This window comes from Trichomycterus rosablanca, chromosome 8 (genome assembly GCF_030014385.1).
Source record: "Trichomycterus rosablanca isolate fTriRos1 chromosome 8, fTriRos1.hap1, whole genome shotgun sequence".
Taxonomy (NCBI): domain Eukaryota; kingdom Metazoa; phylum Chordata; class Actinopteri; order Siluriformes; family Trichomycteridae; genus Trichomycterus; species Trichomycterus rosablanca.
In genome coordinates, this window is record NC_085995.1 from 38,661,899 (window position 1) to 38,681,359 (window position 19,461).

Sequence of the window (19,461 nt, forward strand, 5' to 3'; positions counted from 1 at the left end):
TATTTTATAAGTGTTATTAATATTATTATTAGAAGTAGTAGTGTTGTTGATGTTATATTATTATTATTATTATATTATTATTATTTTTAGAAGTAGTAGTATTGTTGATGTTATATTAATATCATTGTTATTATTATTATTAATATATATGTTATTGTTTTATGTTATAAGTGTTATTATCATTATTATTATTATTGTTATTATTATTATTATTATTATTGTTATTATTATTGTTATTATTATTATTATTATTATTATTATTGTTGTTGTTATTAATATTGTTATTATTATAATTGTTGTTAATTATTATTATTATTATTGTTGTTATTATTATTATTATTATTATTGTTATTATTATTATTGTTGTTGTTGTTATTATTATTATTATTGTTGTTGTTATTGTTATTATTATTATTATTATTGGTTATGTTGTTGTGTAGTTATGTAGTTAGCTTTCTTTATCGCTCACGTTGCATTCTACTACTACTTAGTCTGTATCATACATGGTAAATGCTACATATTGTTTACCCTAAATACACCCCGCTATGGGGATGCAGTTGTTAGTGCAGCTGCAGTTGGTCACTTTCACCAGTAGAGAGAGCCAAATAATTACATGGAGTTAGTAAACTTGGTAAAGTTAGTAAATGGAGCCTAAACGACAATTTTCCAGGTGAAAAAATGTATACAAGGACTACAGGTGAGTGGTTTACTATAGAGGAAATGTCGGCCTGATCTTTTACGGCCGTATTTAGCAGTAGTATTGCTGTTGTTGATGTTATATTATTATTATTATTATTATTATTATTATTATTATATTATTATTATTATTATTATTATTATGTTATATTATTATTATTATTATTATTATTAGAAGTAGTTGTTGTTGATGTTATATTGCTAGCAGTAAAGGTACTAGACTAGTAATTGAAAGGTCGCTGGTTCAAAACTCCACCACTGCCAGGTTGTCACTGTTGGGCCCTTGAGCAAGGCCCTTAACCCTCAATTGCTTAGACAATATACTGTCTGTGTCATACATGTTAAATGCGACATCATTTGTTTACAATAAATACACCCCGCTATGGGGATGCAGTTGTTAGTGCAGTTGCAGTTGGTCACTTTCACCAATAGAGGGAGCCAAATAATTACATGGAGTTGGTAACGTTAGTAAATTAATAAATGCAGCAAATGATAAATTCAAGTTCACAGTGCCTATCACAACTTTACGACAAGGGAGTCGAGTCAAACATATGAACTTTTTTAGCAAGACAAAGCAAAGCCACATTCTGCATGTGTTATAACAACATGGCTTTGCAGTAAGAGTAGAGGGGCTAGACTGGCCAGCCAGCAGTTCGAGTCTCCTATTGAAAATCAGTGTTGAAAAGCAGTATAAAAAACGCTCTAGACATCCCTTATGTCTTAGTATTAAACTAAACTTGTTACTGCGAGTATTTGATCATTGCCAGTGTAAGTGCAGTTGCAGTTAGTCACTTTTACCAGTAGAGGGAGTTAAATGGCTGCTTTTAATCTGAACGAGCCTTTCAACGCTGTAACTGGATTATGCTGTTAAATCTATTTGGGGAAAGCTCTTTCCTGTTTAGGCGTGAGTATGTAAATGGATTACAGTGTGAGTGTTATTGCTCTGCTCATTTACTTTATCTTATTTTGGCTGCATTCTGGAGTGACATTATAATTAATTGTTTTTTTTGTCTAGTTATTTTGACTGTAAGTGTTTGTAAAGCATTTAAAATATAATCTTAATTATTCTGTGAAAACTGAAATTCAGTGAAGCGCTGTCACAGTAATAAGGGGGCGGCACGGTAGCTTGGTGGGTAGCACTGTCGCCTCACAGCAAGAAGGTCCTGGGTTCGATCCCCAGGTGGGTCGGTCCGGGTCCTTTCTGTGTGGAGTTTGCATGTTCTCCCCGTGTCTGCGTGGGTTTCCTCTGGGAGCTCCGGTTTCCTTCCACAATCCAAAGACATGCAAGTGAGGTGAATTGGAGACATTAAATTGTCCATGACTGTGTTTGATATAACCTTGTGAACTGATGAATCTTGTGTAATGAGTAACTACCGTTCTGTCATGAATGGAACCAAAGTGTAAAACATGACGTTAAAATCCTAATAAACAAGCAAAGAAACAAACAGCAATAAGGACCTGAGTTCAATTTCCCAGCCAGACGACCAGGGCTCTTTCTGTGTGGAGTTTGCATGTTCTCTCTGTGTCTGCTTGCGTTTCCAACAAGTGCTCTGGTTTTCTACCATAAGTCCAAAAAGAACAAAGACATGAAGTCAGACTAACAAGAGATACTAAAAACGCACGCGTGTTTGTATCTTGTGATGGACTGACCTGCCATTCACCCAATGAATTAGGGACCCTGTGACCCCAGTGAACACTGTGACCATGACCAGGTACAGTTTTTTCCCCCTAAAAATGTGCACCTACAAAACTTTTTATTTTAATGCTCATCCATATTGTTTCTTTTACTAAACTGATCCAAAACAACAGAAAATTGTTTTAATTTTATCTTATATAGAATAGAACGCCTTTATTTGTCATATATACTGTACGTATACAGACAGTGGCTGCATGGCAAAACTGGGATTCAAACTCTCAACCCTTCAGTTGATAGCCCAAAGCTCTACTTACTAGGCTACACCCAAACCTGTAGCTGATATAACCACATGGGTGAGGGATTACTTTGGCAAATTTTTGTCCAAAGACGAAAAGAACCATCCAGACTGTTATCAGCAACAAGTCCAAAAGCCAGGGTCTGTCATGGTATGGGGGTGTGTCAGTACCAGGGTCTGTCATGGTATGGGGGTGTGTCAGTACCAGGGTCTGTCATGGTATGGGGCGTGTCAGTGCCCTTGGTGAAGGTCATTTACACTCTGTGGTACAGCATTAATGCAGAAAAGTACATTGAGATCTTAGAGCAACATGTGCTGCCTTCAAGACGTCGTCTTTTCCAGGGACGTCCAGCATTTTTCAACAAGACGATGCAAATCCACCTGCTGCACACATTACAAAGGCGTGTCTGCGGAAGAAGAGAGTACGGGTACTGGACTGGCCTGCCTGCAGCCCTGACCGGTCCCCAATAGAGAACGTGTGGAGGATTTTGAAAGGAAAAAAGTGACAACGACGAGCCCGTACTGTTACACATCTTAAGACGTGTTTGCAGGAAGAACAAGAAAAAAAAAAAAAGCTGAAACACTAAATCACTTGGTCTCCTCGGTGCCAAAACCTTTTTTAAGTGGTGAAAAGGAACGGCAACATTACAAAGTGGTAAATGCTTTACTGTCCCAACCTTTTTTGGAATGTGTTGCAGGTCTGAAATGCAGGAATGTACTGTATGTTTATTAATAAATGAAATGAAGTTGAGTAGATAAAACATGAAATATCTCAGGTTCATCCTGTCTGACATCAAATAAAAGTCAAAGTAAATGTAAGAAACTCTGTGTTTTTATTATTTGCATTTTCCATACTGTCCCAACTTTTTCTGATTTGGGGTTGTATAATTTTTACTACTTTATGTTATATATTAATATATCATATTATTGTATTTATTTTCATATTTATTTCATTTTAATGGATTTAATGGTCAAAAACTAAATGCAGTAAATGAATTCAGCTTTTTGTCGTGATCGCCTCCCAGCGGTGCAATGCAGAGAGTTAACTGTCCATATTCATTATCTGGAATCGCAGACTCGACTCTTTGCTGAACGTCACCTTGCATTAGAGTACAGGGAGTCGACTCTTTAGTTTTAGTGCTTTGGAGAATCGACTCCAAGGAATCGAGTTCAGGTCTGCGGCATGATATCAGAACTGGGGGGCGGAGGAGTCGAAACTCGGTGAGAAATAAATAACTTTCATCCACGTTCACGGGTAAGAGCTGTTTCGTTCATGTACCGGAGCGGTTCGTTCTGTGACCCTGTCTGAGTTCTAATACAGCTCATTCACTCGGTCACTCGGACGGTACCGGTGCTTCTGTGTCCTTATTGCGCGCCGGCCGGGTTGCGCTCTCTTACGCACTGATGGCCAGTTCGGATGCGGACCTGCTTCTCCATCCGCAACATCCACTGACTGACACCGCGTCGGAACCAGCATTACGCGAGGCTCAGAGATGGATAGAGGTAGGTGTTGTTTCTGAACATCCGAGTCATCCTGATGTGTTTGTTTACAGCCTGCAGCGGGGTGCACGATACGGTCAAATGTTTATATCGCAATACTGCATGCACCACGGTCTTTGGTTTTGCAGTGGTTCTGTGCATCTGTTTTCTGGATCACAAGTATCTTATAAACCTGGCTGGCAGCTCACTCAGGTTCTCAGTCACGTTTAAGTGGCCGCGTTTCTCCACATGGGGCGCACTTAGTGTGACCACAAGTACTTTAGTAGTTAGACAGACATAACATTATGAGCACTGACAGGTGAAGCGAATAACACTGATGATCTCTTTATCACGGCACCTGTTATTGGGGGGGGGGATATATTACACAGCAAGTGAACATTTTATCCTCAAAGTTGATGTTAGAAGCAGGAAAAATGGGCGAGCGTGAGGATTTGAGCGAGTTTGACTTATAAGTACCAAATTGTGATGGCTAGACGACTGGGTCAGAGCATCTCCAAAACTGCAGCTCTTGTGGGGTGTTACCGGTCTGCAGTGGTCAGTATCTATCAAAAGTGGTCCAAGGTAGGAACAGTGGTAAGCCTGCATCAGGGTCATGGGCGGCCAAGGCTCACTGATGCACGTGGGGAGCGAAGGCTGGCCCGTGTGGTCCGATCCAACAGACGAGCTACTGTAGCTCAAACTGCTGAAGAAGTTAATCCTGGTTCTGATAGAGAGGTGTCAGAATACACAGAGCATCACAGTTTGTTGCGTATGGGGCTGCATAGCCGCAGACCAGTCAGGTTGCCCATGCTGACCCCTGTCCACCATCGAAAGTGCCAACAATGGGCACCTCGCAACTTACAGGAGTTATGAGGATGCCCAGCTGGTCGATAGCATTGCCAAGGATTTGAACCCTGGATCCCAGCAGTAGTGGGCTAATCTAATTTGATGTGTAAAATGATCCAAATGATCTGCAGCTCTTTATGTACTGCTAACTGTGCTCATACTTTGATAGTGTGTGTGACAGGTTCTGTTTATTTAATCATGTGACTGTTTGCTAATATCCACCACTGTCTTGTACAGTACTAGCCTGGGGAACAACATAGCATTGTAAGAGCGAATTCATCATGCTCATGCAAAGCAATTATATTTGCTCATGGTGATCCTGGCATGGAGCTGCTAGGGACTGTGCAGTTCTGGTTGGTACAGTTTTGGGAGGAGCTGTACCTCTTGTACCTCTCTGTTTGTTCATCGTCTAAACGTGTATAAACAGAAACCACAGCCATGATCACAGGTCACTTCTGCAGTCATTTCTCTTTTATTAAGTTAATTGTAGTAATTCTCAATAAGAGATTAAACACAGTTCAGTTAGTTAAAGGCTTCAAATTAAACAGCTTTTGATGCCAGATCTCTGTGTGCCCCAGAACTATTCCATGATTAAAAAAGCCCTGCTTGTGTAAAAAAGAAGCTTTTCCTGTGATTAGCATGAACTTCTGATGTGGTTTATACCACGTGACCATCATCCTCTGCCCAAGTGCAAAAAATATACACCGATCAGGCGTAACATTAAAACCACCTTCTGGTTTCTACACTCACTGTCCATTTTATCAGCTCCACTTACCATATAGAAGCACTTTGTAGTTCTACTATTACTGACTGTAGTCCATCTGTTTCTCTGCATGCTTTGTTAGTCCCCTTTCATGCTGTTCTTCAATGGCCAGGACCCCCACAGGACCACCACAGAGCGGGTATTATTTAGGTGGTGGATCATTCTCAGCACTGCAGTGACACTGACATGGTGACACTGATCAGTGTGTATGTACATGGATACAATAATAAACTAAGTGTACAAGTGTGTAGAGTGAACCAGGTCTTTTCTGTGTGGAGTTTGCATGTTCTTCCTGGTTTCCTTCCACAGCCAAAATACATGCAGTCAATGTAATTGGAGTTACAATATTGTCCTGAGTGTGAATGAGTGTTTGTGTGTGTTTGCACTGTGATGAACTGGCGACCTGCCTGGTGTGTTTCCCACCTTTCATCCTGTGAATTGGACCCACCGTGACCCTGAATAGGACAAATCGGTGGTAAAACAGACGATGAATGAAATAAAGTGTTAACTTTGTGGATTTGTACATTTTGTGTAAGGCAGAATGAGGATGTTTTGGGGCCCCTCATGATACGGGCTGTGTGACAGTATCTACGTTATTGTTTCCTCCGAACATGTTGAGGGTATGGAGCTTTTAGTTGGAATCAGTCATCACTTACCCAGAGTCTTTGCTAACATGAAAGAGCTCTGCAGTAGATGATCAGATAAAGAACGACTGCATTTTATTATTTAGGTCCCTGTATGACTAAACGTGTACGGTATTCCACAGAGAGATAATGAGCCGTGTGATTTGTATAGAACAGTATGAAGGTTTTGATATTGTTTTGAGCATCAGTGGTGGATATGAATGGATGTTTGAATGGATGTTTACTCTTGTGGGCATGAGGGTCTGTTTGGACTTGCGTTAAAAACCGGAGCCAACACAGTGTCTGTTCTTGTCTTGGTAACCAGCCATACGTGAATGTGCATGTGTGTGTGTGTGTGTGTGTGTGTGTGTGTGTGTGTGTGTGTGTGTTTCTTTATCTTAATGGCATTACTTTGCATTTTTAGATATTACACCAGACTTACTTCTGGATTCCTGAATTTTTTTGCTGTCGTCTCTCATGAGCAAGGTGATTCCTTCACCAGAACTGCCGCTCACTGGATGTTTTTTTGTTTGTTTGTTTGTTTGTTTAACACACCATTTTTTTTTTTTTTTTTTTTTTTTTTTTTTCTCTATTTTTCCCACTTTTTCCCCCCAATTTTTCTCCCCCTAATCTAGTCGTGTCCAATTCCCCTGATTGCGTCCTCTGTACTGATTCGACCCTTCACCGCTGACTGAGGACGCCTCTCAACTGACATACGCCCCCTCCGGCACGAACAGTCAGTACAGACTGCATTTTTCACCTGCACGAGTCGAGTTCATACATTTGACGGGCACTGTGTGCGGAGGACCACACCCCCATCAGCATTATTCCTCAGCCCTGTGCAGGCGCCATCAGTCAGCCAGCAGGGGCCACAGTCCTTAAAAAAAAAGAGGCGTGCCATGAAAACAAACATGGATTTTGAGGAGTGTCTCAACTGTGATCATCGGCTGCGTCCGAAATCGCTACTTTCATACTGAACAGCTGGCAGTAGCGGATAGTGTGTTAGTGTATAATCTACTGCTTGGGCAGTTATTTTTGTGTAGGCAAACACAGCACACTTGCGTACTGAAAGAGCTTCTGTACCGACCAAGCAGTGTGCACTGCCTGTAATGTAGTACATAGTGTTGAACTATGCGATTTAGGACACAGCCATCGTTTTGTGGTAGTCATGGAACGTAACAGCGCGAAGGCACGTTCGGCTTCATGCGACGCTCGCGAACTTAGTTTTGCAGGAAGTATGCAGAGGCCTTTAGTCAGGTTATTCGAACACACTACTTAGACAGAGATTACATCGGGTTTCGCTTACTAAGCTAACACAGTTAGCATCATGACATTCAAACCAATGGGATGAGGTGGCACAATGCGATAGCATGTCAACTAAGGTCTCCCTCCATGTAGCGGAAACGGTTAAACTGTCCCTGACGAGCGCAAACTTGCAAATAAAAACACTTGTACACGTTTATACCAATTACAAACCACTCATTCACTCACTCACTGTCTTAACCGCTTATCCAATTAGGGGAGGTCGTGGGGAGGTGGGAGGGGTCTGGGACTGGAGCCTATCCCAGCTTTTTCAATGGGCGCAAGGCACACAGTAACACCCTGGACGGGGCGCCAGTCCATCGCAGGGCAGACACACACACACCCATTCACCTATAGGGCAATTCAGTGTCTCCAATTAACCTGACTGCATGTTTTTGGACTGTGGAAGGAAACCGAAGCTAATTACAAATCAATGATCATTTATTTATATTTGAAAATTATGGGATTGCCTTCACCGCTTAAGAAGCATTGGATGCTCCCTCGTTCTTGAGTCAAAATCCCATTGAAATTTTAAGATACAGTAGACCCTTGAGTTACGAACGGTTTACCATACGAACATTTCAGGTTACGAACGATCTTTTTCAACTCAATGTACGAACAAATTTCGGATTACGAACCGAAATTTGCGAAACACGTGACGTCACGAACAAGTTCACTCCAAGCGTCTCTCTCTGTCTATTTATATATACAGTGAGCGAACATTCAGACAGCGGACAGGGTTTTTTCTGTGTTTTCTTTATATTTTGTAAAATTCTATATTAAAATTAATGAATAATTACTCCTGCCTGTAGGTGTCACTGTGTATCAGACAGAGGGGACATTGAGTAAGAGAGAAGAAGAAAGTTATTCTTTCGTGAAATTACACCTACAAAATACAACGCTATTAAAATAAAGAAGGAAATAATAAAGAAATATGAGAGATATTGTTGTTTCTGGTAGATACATTTTATAAGAAAAAAAGGAAATGTATTATGGTGTATGGTACAGCACATGTTAAGACATTAGAGAGGTTAGGTAAGGGGGGGTTTGGGAGGTCTGGCACGGATTAATTCTATTTACAATATTTCTTATGGGAAAAACAGGTTTAACTAACGAACATTTTGACCTAAGAACAGCCCTTCAGAACCAATTAAATTCGTAAGTCAAGGGTCCACTGTATCTTACTAGTGAGCATGTTAAGGCATCTAGGATTTTGAACAGCCTCCTTTTAAACACACTAAATTTTTAAACACACTCTATGTTTTTGTTGCCCAGTTCTAACAGTCCTACAGTTTCCACTGTTTCCACAGTTTTTACCTCCCCCAGTTTGCTTAATCCTACAATTTTCAATAACCAGTTTCTAAAATACTCCAGCTTTCATGTGTCCACAGTTTTCAACATTCCCAGGTTTCGTCTGTTTCCTCTTCCAGTTACCAGTATAACCCAGTTTCATTGTCTGACTTTCACTCCATTGCAGTTTTTTCCTCCCCCAGGTTCCCACGTCCCACTGATATCACATAAGACTCATTTCCCCAGTTTAAAAGTCTTTTATTTTCATATTGACACCTTCAAGATGTAAAAAATTCTCACAGTTTAAATGTGGCTTCTTTCTATACACTGTATGGACAAAAGTATTGGGACACCCTTTTTCATTTTTTAATTCATGTATTTTAGCCACAACAGTTGTATTAACCACAGGTGTAATAAATCAGTTTATTTTTTTTTATTGGCCTTTGGATCTGTAGGAATATCGATCCCGTGCAAGTCTAGATAGGTCCACCAGGGTCTTCTCTGCCGTTACTGTGATTGTGTTGAGCTGGTCTTCCTCTTCGCCTTGTTCCTTCTATTCTTCTGACCATGATGTCCTTTTCCACTGATCGCTCTCTTCGCATGATGTGTCCAAAGTAGGCAAGTCATAGCTTAGTGATCCTTGATTCGAGTGACATGTCTGGCTTGATTTGTTCCAAAATTGATTTGTTTGTTCTTCTGACCGTCGAAGGTATTGATAACATCCTTCTCCAACACCACATTTCGAAGACGTTGATTCTTCTTCTGTCTTGTTTCTAAAAAAATCAGTTAGATAAAGGTAATTATACACTGATCAGCTATAACATTAAACCACCTCCTTGTTTCTACACTTACTGTCCATTTTATCAGCTCCACTTACCATATAGAAGCACTTTGTACAATTACTGACTGTAGTCCATGCTGTTCTTCACGGGTCAGGACCCCCACAGGACCACCACAGTGGTGGTGTGTTAGTGTGTGTTGTGCTGAGTGGATCAGATACAGCAGCACTGCTGGAGTTTTTGAACACCTCACTGTCACTGCTGGACTGAGAATAGTCCACCAAACCAAAAATATCCAGTCAACAGCGCCCCGTGGGCAGCACCCTGTGACCACTGGTGAAGGTCTAGAAGATGACCGACTCAAACAGCAGCAATAGATGAGCGATCGTCTCTGACTTTACAGTGCTGAGAATGATCCACAACCTAAATAATACCTGCTCCGTGGTGGTCCTGTGGGGTTCCTGACCATTGAAAAACAGGGTGACCGCAGGCTAAAAAGGTATGTAGAGAAACAGATGGACTACAGTCAGTAATTGTAGAACTACAAAATGCTCCTATATGGTAAGTGGAGTGTAGAAACAAGGAGGTGGTTTTAATGCTATGGCTGATCAGTGTATGCTGGATAAGTGACAGTAAGAAGCCAACAGTCTCAAAAAAAGAGTTGCAGGATGACTTAAAAACAACAGGCACAACAGTTACACAGAGAAGAATAGTAAATTAAATTCTCAGCAATCTTCTCTGCTCCTACAGCTCTGCTCAGCTAAAAACAGAAACCAGTTTGGACATTTCCAGTAAATCTTGCTCTCAGTGGAAAAGCTTTCAAGTGTCCAGAATTCATTTCTCAGACTGAACAGTCTGGATGTGTCTGTATAAATACTTAAGCCTGAAGAACCGACGGCATATTTATGATATTTTCAAGACATTGGTTAGAAATCCCACAGGGTGTTTCTGTTTAACACTGATATATAACATAACAGAGCACCAGTGGGTGGACTGGTCACGTTTTGCTTATTGCATCAGATTAGAAACGTGTCCAGATGGCTGGTGGATTATGGGAGCAGAAAGTGAACAAGTTAGTAGAGGCTTCCATCCTGAGGTTGTTCCTCTTTGCTCTACCTGCACGTCTTATCTATGTGTACTTTTATCCTGTTAGTGAGCTGATGGAGGGATGAACGTTAGTTTGAAACCGCTATTGATATGCAAATTATCAAAAACCTGCTCCTGAACCTGGTTCATCTCACAGAGGAACCTGCCTGGTGTTTATTCTGGGTATCCAGAATTAAACAGACTGGATCGTCTACTCCAAATTGCCCCTGGGTGTGGGAAGTCCGTTGCGTGTCTGTGTAGGCTTTTCTTCTGGGCTTTACACCAGTTTTCTTTTACTTCCAAAAAATATGCAGTAGATAGATGTGCGAGTGTGTAGTACTCAAATGTTTCCTGTCTTGTGCCCAGTGTTCCTGTGTGGCACCTGACCGACTTCCACCAGCATGTTAGTAAAGTGATTAATAGCTAAAATCCACAGTAAAGCGCTGGACGACCCAACACCCCCTGGTTTCTACAGTCACTGTCCATTTTATCAGCTCCACTTACCATATAGAAGCACTTTGTAGTTCTACAATTACTGACTGTAGTCCATATGTTTCTCTACATACTTTGTTACCCCCTTTCACCCTGTTCTTCAATGGTCAGGACCCCCACAGGACCACCACAGAGCAGATATTATTTAGGTGGTGGATCATTCTCAGCACTGCAGTGACACTGACATGGTGGTGGTGTGTTAGTGTGTGTTGTGCTGGTATGAGTGGATCAGACACAGCAGCGCTGCTGGAGTTTTTAAATACCATGTCCACTCACTGTCCACTCTATTAGACACTCCTACCTAGTTGGTCCACCTTGTAGATGTAAAGTCAGAAACGATCGCTCATCTATTGCTGCTGTTTGAGTCGGTCATCTTCTAGACCTTCATCAGTGGTCACAGGACGCTGCCCACGGGCGCTGTTGGCTGGATATATTTGCTTGGTGGACTATTCTCAGTCCAGCAGTGACAGTGAGGTGTTTAAAAACTCCATCAACGCTGCTGTGTCTGATCCACTCATACCAGCACAACACACACTAACACACCACCACCATGTCAGTGTCACTGCAGTGCTGAGAATGATCCACCACCTAAATAATACCTGCTCTGTGGTGGTCCTGTGGGGGTCCTGACCATTGAAGAACAGAGTTAAAAAAGTATGTAGAGAAACAGATGGACTACAGTCAGTAATTGTAGAACTACAAAGTGCTCCTATATGGTAAGTGGAGCTGATAAAATGGACAGTGAGTGTAGAAACAAAGAGGTGGTTTTAATGTAATGGCTGATCGGTGTATATTAAATATGTTTTTTATTTATGGTATTTAAGGTAAAGTTGTTCAGTGGTTGAGATTGAGGTTCAAGACCTACTACTGCCAAGTTGCAAGCAAGGCCCAACAGTCATAAAAGCATCTTGGGATAAAAGTGTCTGCTAAATGCTGCAAATGTAAATGAGAGAAGATATGAATAATATGAAAATAAGTGAGACATGGTGTCATGGACAGACTACAGGGAGCTGGGCCTTTGTTTTACACATACAGTGGATTCAGAAAATGTCTCACCCATCCAAATAATTGAATTCAGGTGTTCCAATCACTTCCATGGCCATATGGTGTATAAAACCAAGCACCTAGGCATGCAGACTGCTTCTACAAACATTAGTGAAAGAATGGGTCGCTCTCAGGAGCTCAGTGAATTCCAGTGTGGTACCGTGATGCCACCTGTGCAACAAGTCCAGTCATGAAATTTCCTCACTACTAAATATTCCACAGTGAACTGTCAGTGGTAGTATAACAAAGTGGAAGCAATTGGGAATGAAGTGTTAGCCACGTAAAATGACAGAGCGGGGTCAGCGGATGCTGAGGAACATAGTGCGCAGAGGTCAGCAACTTTCTGCAGAGTCGATCGCTACAGACCTCCAAACTTCATGTGGCCTTCAGATTAGCTCAAGAACAGTGTGTAGAGCTTCATGGAATGGGTTTCCATGGTTGAGCAGCTGCCTCCGAGCCTTACATCACCAAGTTCAATGCAAAGCGTCGGATGCAGTGGTGTAAAGCACGCCGCCACTGGACTCTAGAGCAGTGGAGACGTGTTCTCTGAAGTGACGAATCACGCTTCTCCGTCTGGCAATCCGATGGACGGGTCTGGGTTTGGCGGTTGCCAGGAGAACAGTACTCACCTCACAAATGCGCTTCTGGAAGAATGGTCAAAAATTCCCATAAACACACTCCTAAACCTTGTGGAAAGCCTTCCCAGAAGAGTTGAAGCTGTTATAGCTGCAAAGGGTGGGCCGACATCATATTAAACCCTATGGATTATGAATGGGACGTCACTCAAGTTCATGTTCATGCGTGTGAAGGCAGACGAGCGAATACTTTTGGCAATATAGTGCATGTCTAGTTGTTTTAGATTGCGAAAGTTGGACTCCAGTTGAGTTTGGACACATCTTAAGAATAATACAGTAAGACAGGAATCTGCAGACCACAAATTTGAATGGTCTGAATGAATACTTCTGTCCATACAGATTGTTGATGATTTTGAATATATTTTTGAAAAGCTCTCTGAAAAATGTTTTCACTTTATTGTTATGGCTGATTAAGTGTAAATTAATTGGTAAAAATGTCAGTTATATTTACTACCATGTGGTGAAGGTCATCACAGAGGCAATGTAAGTGTTCAGTAAACTTTGAGTAGTGCTTTTCAGAAATGCTATTTTATGGACATAAATTTCTTTAGCCTACGTTGTTGATGATATTATGCCTTGTAGAGGATAAACTATCTAAAATCCCTGCAATCACTGATTAAGAGCTACAGTCCTCGATCATAAAGAACTAGAAATTTTTTGGATGCTTCTTTTTACATATAATGACTGACAAGAAAATTTAAAGTTGCCGAGTCAGTGTCCTGATTTGAACCCATTAGTGATGGTGTGGTGAAACTGGACACGAGTGGTTCATGCCTCAACACCAGCAGTGTGTCTGATTTAAAGCAATTCTACCTAAAAATACTGAGCTGAAATGTATTAATTCAAAAGACAATATCTTTTTGCTGCTCTCGTATTTAGGCGTCGGCACAGCAGATCAGATCTGAGTACCTGCATACATAGACTTGGAACAGTTTTTACTTTGGATTACCTTCCTGACACAACTTGGGACCTGAACTGAGAGTGCACTGACTGTTTTGGCCAACTCCCCCCGTCAAACAGATGCACCTTTGAGACTCAAACCCTGGCTCCACAGATTTACATTTACGTTTACATTTTTAGCATTAGCAGACGGTTTTATTCAAAGCGACTTACATGATGAGCAACTGAGGGTTAAGGGCCTTGCTCAGGGACCCAACAGTGACAACTTGGTGGTGGCAGGGCTTGAACCGGCAACCTTCTGATTACTAGTCCAGTATCTTAACCACTGAGCTATCACTGCCCAATGATCTCAGCAGTAGTAGCATATTCTACCACTGTGCCACTCCACTCGAGCACCAGAGAGTTTTATATGAGAGAAATGTACCAAGAAAGGGAAATGGAAATGACTGAGGATCCATGCCCACAGTCCACACCTACACATGAACAGAACGAGAACGAGCACATCCTCCCACTGTGCACCCTCGCCTCTCCCACTCTGTCCTCATAGGCCGACTCAGTATTTGACTGGTAAATGAGAAGTGTGTGCCAGCTGCTCTGAGGGAGGCTTTATACACGAACAGGAGAGCATACGCTGGAATCACTAGGCCTCCTCGAACCTGCAACATTGAGTTATTTAACCCGTCTAATCTACACAGACGCCTCTGTTCATTCAGGTAGGACCGTCTTCTTAAAAACTGCCACGATAACTAGCGTAGCCTGGTAGGTAACACGTTTACAAGCTGGAAATGAAGTTTAAAGTTTAATCGAAGTTCTAGGTCTATAAATAAGCTTTAATTTCAGTGATATTAGATTTCATTTCATGTGTTGTTACTGCACAGATGACCTAAAAATACAAAGTTATCAGTTATAACATCAGGTTTTATGTTTAAAAGAACAAGACTTGGATGAAGTCGATATAAGGCAGTAAATTTGCACTGAGAGACCTGACAGAACAGCAGTGATGAGGATTTACAGAGCAGGAAGTCCATAAATTCCTAATAATAACCCCAAAGTGATTAATAAATTACAATGCAAATAGAATAAAATACACCATTTAACTTTGTCTGTGTCAACCATAACATTAAAACCACCTCCTGGTTTCTACACTCACTGTCCATTTTATCAGCTCCACTTACCATATAAAAGCACTTTGTAGTTCTACAATTACTGACTGTAGTCCATCTGTTTCTCTGCATGCTTTGTTAGCCCCCACAGGACCACCACAGAGCAGGTATTATTTAGGTGGTGGATCATTCTCAGCACTGCAGTGACACTAACATGGTGGTGGTGTGTTAGTGTGTGTTGTGCTGGTATGAGTGGATCAGACACAGCAGCGCTGCTGGAGTTTTTAGACACCTCACTGTCACTTCTGGACTGAGAATAGTCCACCAACCAAAAATATATCCAGGTGGACCAACTAGGTAGGAGTGTCTAATAGAGTGGACAGTGAGTGGACACGGTGTTTAAAAACTCCAGCAGTGCTGTACACACTAACACACCACCACCATGTCAGTGTCACCGCAGTGCTGAGAATGATCCACCACCTAAATAATAGCTTCTCTGTGGTGGTATAATATTAATAATGCTGATATTAATAGTTTACAGAATACAGGATGTAGAGATTAAAAGCAAAGCAGGCTAAATGCAGCACTATAAAACTACCTATCATGCACTCATGCATTTACAAGTTAGCATGACAGCTACTAGCCAGGAAGGGGCGGGGCTTGCTTCAGAACATGTGATGTCAGCAACCAGTTCTATTTAAACTACTGCTACGACCAATAGGGTTACCAGTGAGCCCCCTGTTTTAAAACCTAAGCTCACAAATGACAGAGATTGGCCGGTGTCGATCTGATCGATAGGTGGGACAAGTGGGGTTCCTATCGTTACTCTGGTTGAGCTAGTCTGGGTTCCTTCTACCTTCCAAAAAACTTTCAGACTGTGTGTTGCCCAAACTGAACTTGCGCCCTTTCCGGGTTGTGTTCCTCCCCCCGGCACAGCGTTTCTGGGTGGTCTGACCCACTGACACAGTGCATCGTTAATACAGGACACAAACCTAAAGGACCATAATCAGATGGAGTTCAATGAGAAGCATTGGATAAATCATGTGTATATGTGTGTGTTTGTGTGTGTGTGTGTGTGTGTGTGTGTGTGTGTGAGAGAGAGAGAGAGAGAGATTTTTTTTTTGATTTTTTAAAAAAGAAACTTTTATTCAATAAAATAAACAATCACATTAAATTCTTTCAGTGAGACATTTCATTAAAATACCCTATAAGCACTTAACTCCATGGGCTGGCGAGGATTAGCTCCCCCTCCTCCACACTACAGAGAATATCATTATGGCACCACTCCATCTCAAAACCTTTAACATTGCCCATAGCTCTGTAGAAGCCAAACTCAAGAGTGATCCTTGACTTCACCAGAGCCAAGAACAACGGTACGACCTGCCAACCAGATTTGTTCTCTATTTTATTTCTTCTGGATTTATAGATTGCTAATTTTGCCTCACCAACTATAAAATTTAGCAGTTGCCATTTGATACGATCTTTCTGACCATAACCAGCACCGTAGATAAAAGCTCCAGGGTTAAAAGCCACCCCACACTTCAGAAATAAAAAGCTCACTGTGTTGAAGAGGGAGTTAAGCCTTGAACATTCTAAAAAACAGTGAAAAACTGTTTCTCTAAGCCCACAAAATGGACATGTGTCGCTGACCTCCGGATTGATAATGGAAACAAACGCATTAACAGCTAAAACCCCATGTAAAATTCTCCACTGGAGATCACCAGACCTCTTTGCAAGAGGTGGTTTGTACAGTACTCTCCATACAGGCCGCCTGTCCATCTCCACCCCCAACTTGTCCCTCCACACCGTGTCAGGCCGACCATTCAACACTACTTTATTAAAAACTTTTACACAACATTTGTAAAAAACCTGGCCTGACACAGTGTGGAAGTCCAAGTCTTGAAGGTTCGAGATCTCCAACAATGGACCTGAAACATTGTCCAACTTAGGTGTAACAGCAGTCTTCGGAAAAGGGTCTCGTTTGTCAGGCACTACGCTCCCATTTCTATAGTTGTGTAGCATTGACAGTTCTTCTACTGAAAGTTTTTCCTTCCAGGCATCAACAATAGTTTTGGTGTGTCGTATGGATCTCTGCCCTAACACAGCCGTCACAGCCTGGATATCCTCCAAGCCCGGTCCTGCATTGTCCACCAGGTCCTGTAATTTTACCATCCTTGAGGCACATAGCCTCTGATTGAGGCCCGGTATACCGTTGCTTGACACATCCAGACGAGCCCCTTTAATCAAGGGCTCTTCCAGCAACCAGTGGAGTGAGTTGTTTTCCAGCCTTTGAGTCCTAAAAAATCCCCATATTTTAAAAAGTCCACGATAAAAAATGGGTAATCCATTTAAGTGTAATTGCTTGTAGTCCATAAAAAATAGTGCATTGTCCAGACCCAGTCGATCAACTGTATGTAAAATTGTGTTAGCCACCTCTCTCCACACTAAGTCTGCAGGACCTGTCAAGAATTTCTGCAGAAATTGTAGACGAAAAGCAGCCATTCTGCTAGCAAGATGCACCAGGCCTTGCCCCCCTTCCTGCCTTGGTAGGAATAGCACACCTTGTGGTACCCAGTGCAAACGATCCCAAAAAAAATCCACCAAAATTGCTTGCAGCCGGGACAGCAGGCCAACAGGAGGGTCCACACAGGATAGTCTATGCCAAAGTGCTGAAGCAACCAAATTATTAGTAACGAGCACTCTCCCTCTAAAAGACATTTGACTATGTATCCACTTCCACCTTGCTAATCGGCCTTTCATTTTTTCTACTACACCATCCCAGTTTGCCTGCTGTGAACCTTCATCCCCAAGGAAAACTCCCAGGTACTTTATCCCCCCTCTTTTCCAAGCCATATCAGCTGGTAGCAAAGGCAGCCCCATTGCCCACTGCCCCACTGCCAGTGCCTCGCTCTTTGCCCAGTTTACCTTTGCTGCTGATAGAGCCCCAAAATCTTGAACAATAGAAACTACACTATCAATGTCTTTCTGCCCCCTCACCATTACCATTACGTCATCAGCATATGCTGATATTCGGTGATGAATGTGTTTCTCATGGTCCAAAACAACACCATCAATTGTGGAGCGAAGCTTGCTCAGCAGTGGTTCAATGGCAATGGAGTAGAGCATACCAGACAATGCACAGCCTTGCCGTATACCCCGAAGAGCCTTGAATGGAGCACTCAATCCACCATTAATTTTTAAAACACTTTCAATGTCATGGTACAATACCTTTATCATGCTAATGAAAGATGGCCGTAAACCTAATGTTTCAAGAGTCAGCCATAGGTATTGATGCTCAACTCTATCGAAGGCCTTCTCCTGGTCAATCGAAATGAGACCAAAGTCAAGCCCCTGAGACCTGGAAATCTCCAGAACATCTCTAACCAAGCAAACATTATCCCTGATGGACCTGCCAGGCACACAGTATGTCTGGTCCTGGTGAATGACCTGCCCCATCACTTCCCTTAGTCTGTTAGCCAGGGTTTTAGAGAAGATCTTGAGATCCGTGCACAGAAGACTTACTGGCCTCCAGTTCTTAATGTCCTGCAGGTTACCCTTTTTAGGAAGCAGGGTGATGACAGCCCTCCTACAGCTCAAAGGCAGGGAACCATCAGCCAGACTCTCATTTAGTACGGCTAGCAAATCAGCACCCAGCTCCGTCCAAAAAGTCTTGAAAAACTCCACTGGAAGGCCATCTATGCCTGGGGCAGTGCCACCCTCCATGCTCTGTAAAGCAGCATAGAGCTCTTGCCTACCAAGCGGCCTTTCCAGTATCTCACTGGAGCGTTCTGAGACCCTCTGCAACCCTGCATAGAAACCATCAGCCAGTTCTCCATTTTCCCTGTAATCACTTCTGTACAGTTCAGCATAGAACCGTACAGCCCGCTTACGGATCTCTGTTGGCTCTGTCAGTTCCTGCCCGTCTTCAGAGCGCAGAGAGTGAATGAAATGGCTTTGACCATTTCTCCTTTCCAGACTAAAGAAAAACTTGGATGGGGCATCCATTTGTGTCAGGCTCTGAAAACGAGAGCGGACCAGAGCCCCCTGTGCCTTGACGTCCAACAGGTCTCTAAGAGCAGAAGTTTTAGATTTAAGAACTCCGACTTGACTTTGGTCTCTATTGGAGTCCATCTGTCGTTGTATGTCTACAATGTCTTTTTCCAAGTCTTTCATAGACTGAGTAATGTACCTTGAAACATTGAAGGTGTATTGTTGGCATAGTTGCTTTATTTGTACTTTTCCATAATCCCACCACTCTCGTAGGTCATGAAAACATTGTTTTTGCAATTTAAAACTATTCCAAAAAACAGTAAAAGCTTTTTTAAAATTCGTATCGCACAGTAGTGAAGTATTAAAATGCCAATAAGCACTCTTGGGTTTAAGATTTGCAATAAAGATGGAGCATAATACCATGCAGTGATCTGAAAAACCCACAGGAGTAATCACACAACTTCTAACAGTATTAAGATGGTGCTTAAAACAATAAAAACGA

The 19,461-nt window shown here is 42.0% G+C and overlaps 1 protein-coding gene across 4 annotated transcripts in view; it reads left to right on the forward strand.

Annotated features, from left to right (window-relative positions):
* Positions 1-3,884: 3,884 nt before the first annotated feature.
* The window catches only part of limch1b (LIM and calponin homology domains 1b), a 109,265-nt gene continuing 93,688 nt past the window's right edge, over positions 3,885-19,461 (forward strand). For 3 of the 4 annotated variants that reach the window (XM_063000869.1, XM_063000873.1, XM_063000870.1), the window contains exon 1: positions 3,886-4,130. In XM_063000869.1, the coding sequence (XP_062856939.1) occupies positions 4,032-4,130 (99 nt within the window). In that variant the 5' untranslated portion in view covers positions 3,886-4,031. Of the gene's footprint in view, positions 4,131-19,461 lie in introns of all 4 variants that reach the window. The other variant, XM_063000871.1, reaches the window with a different exon arrangement.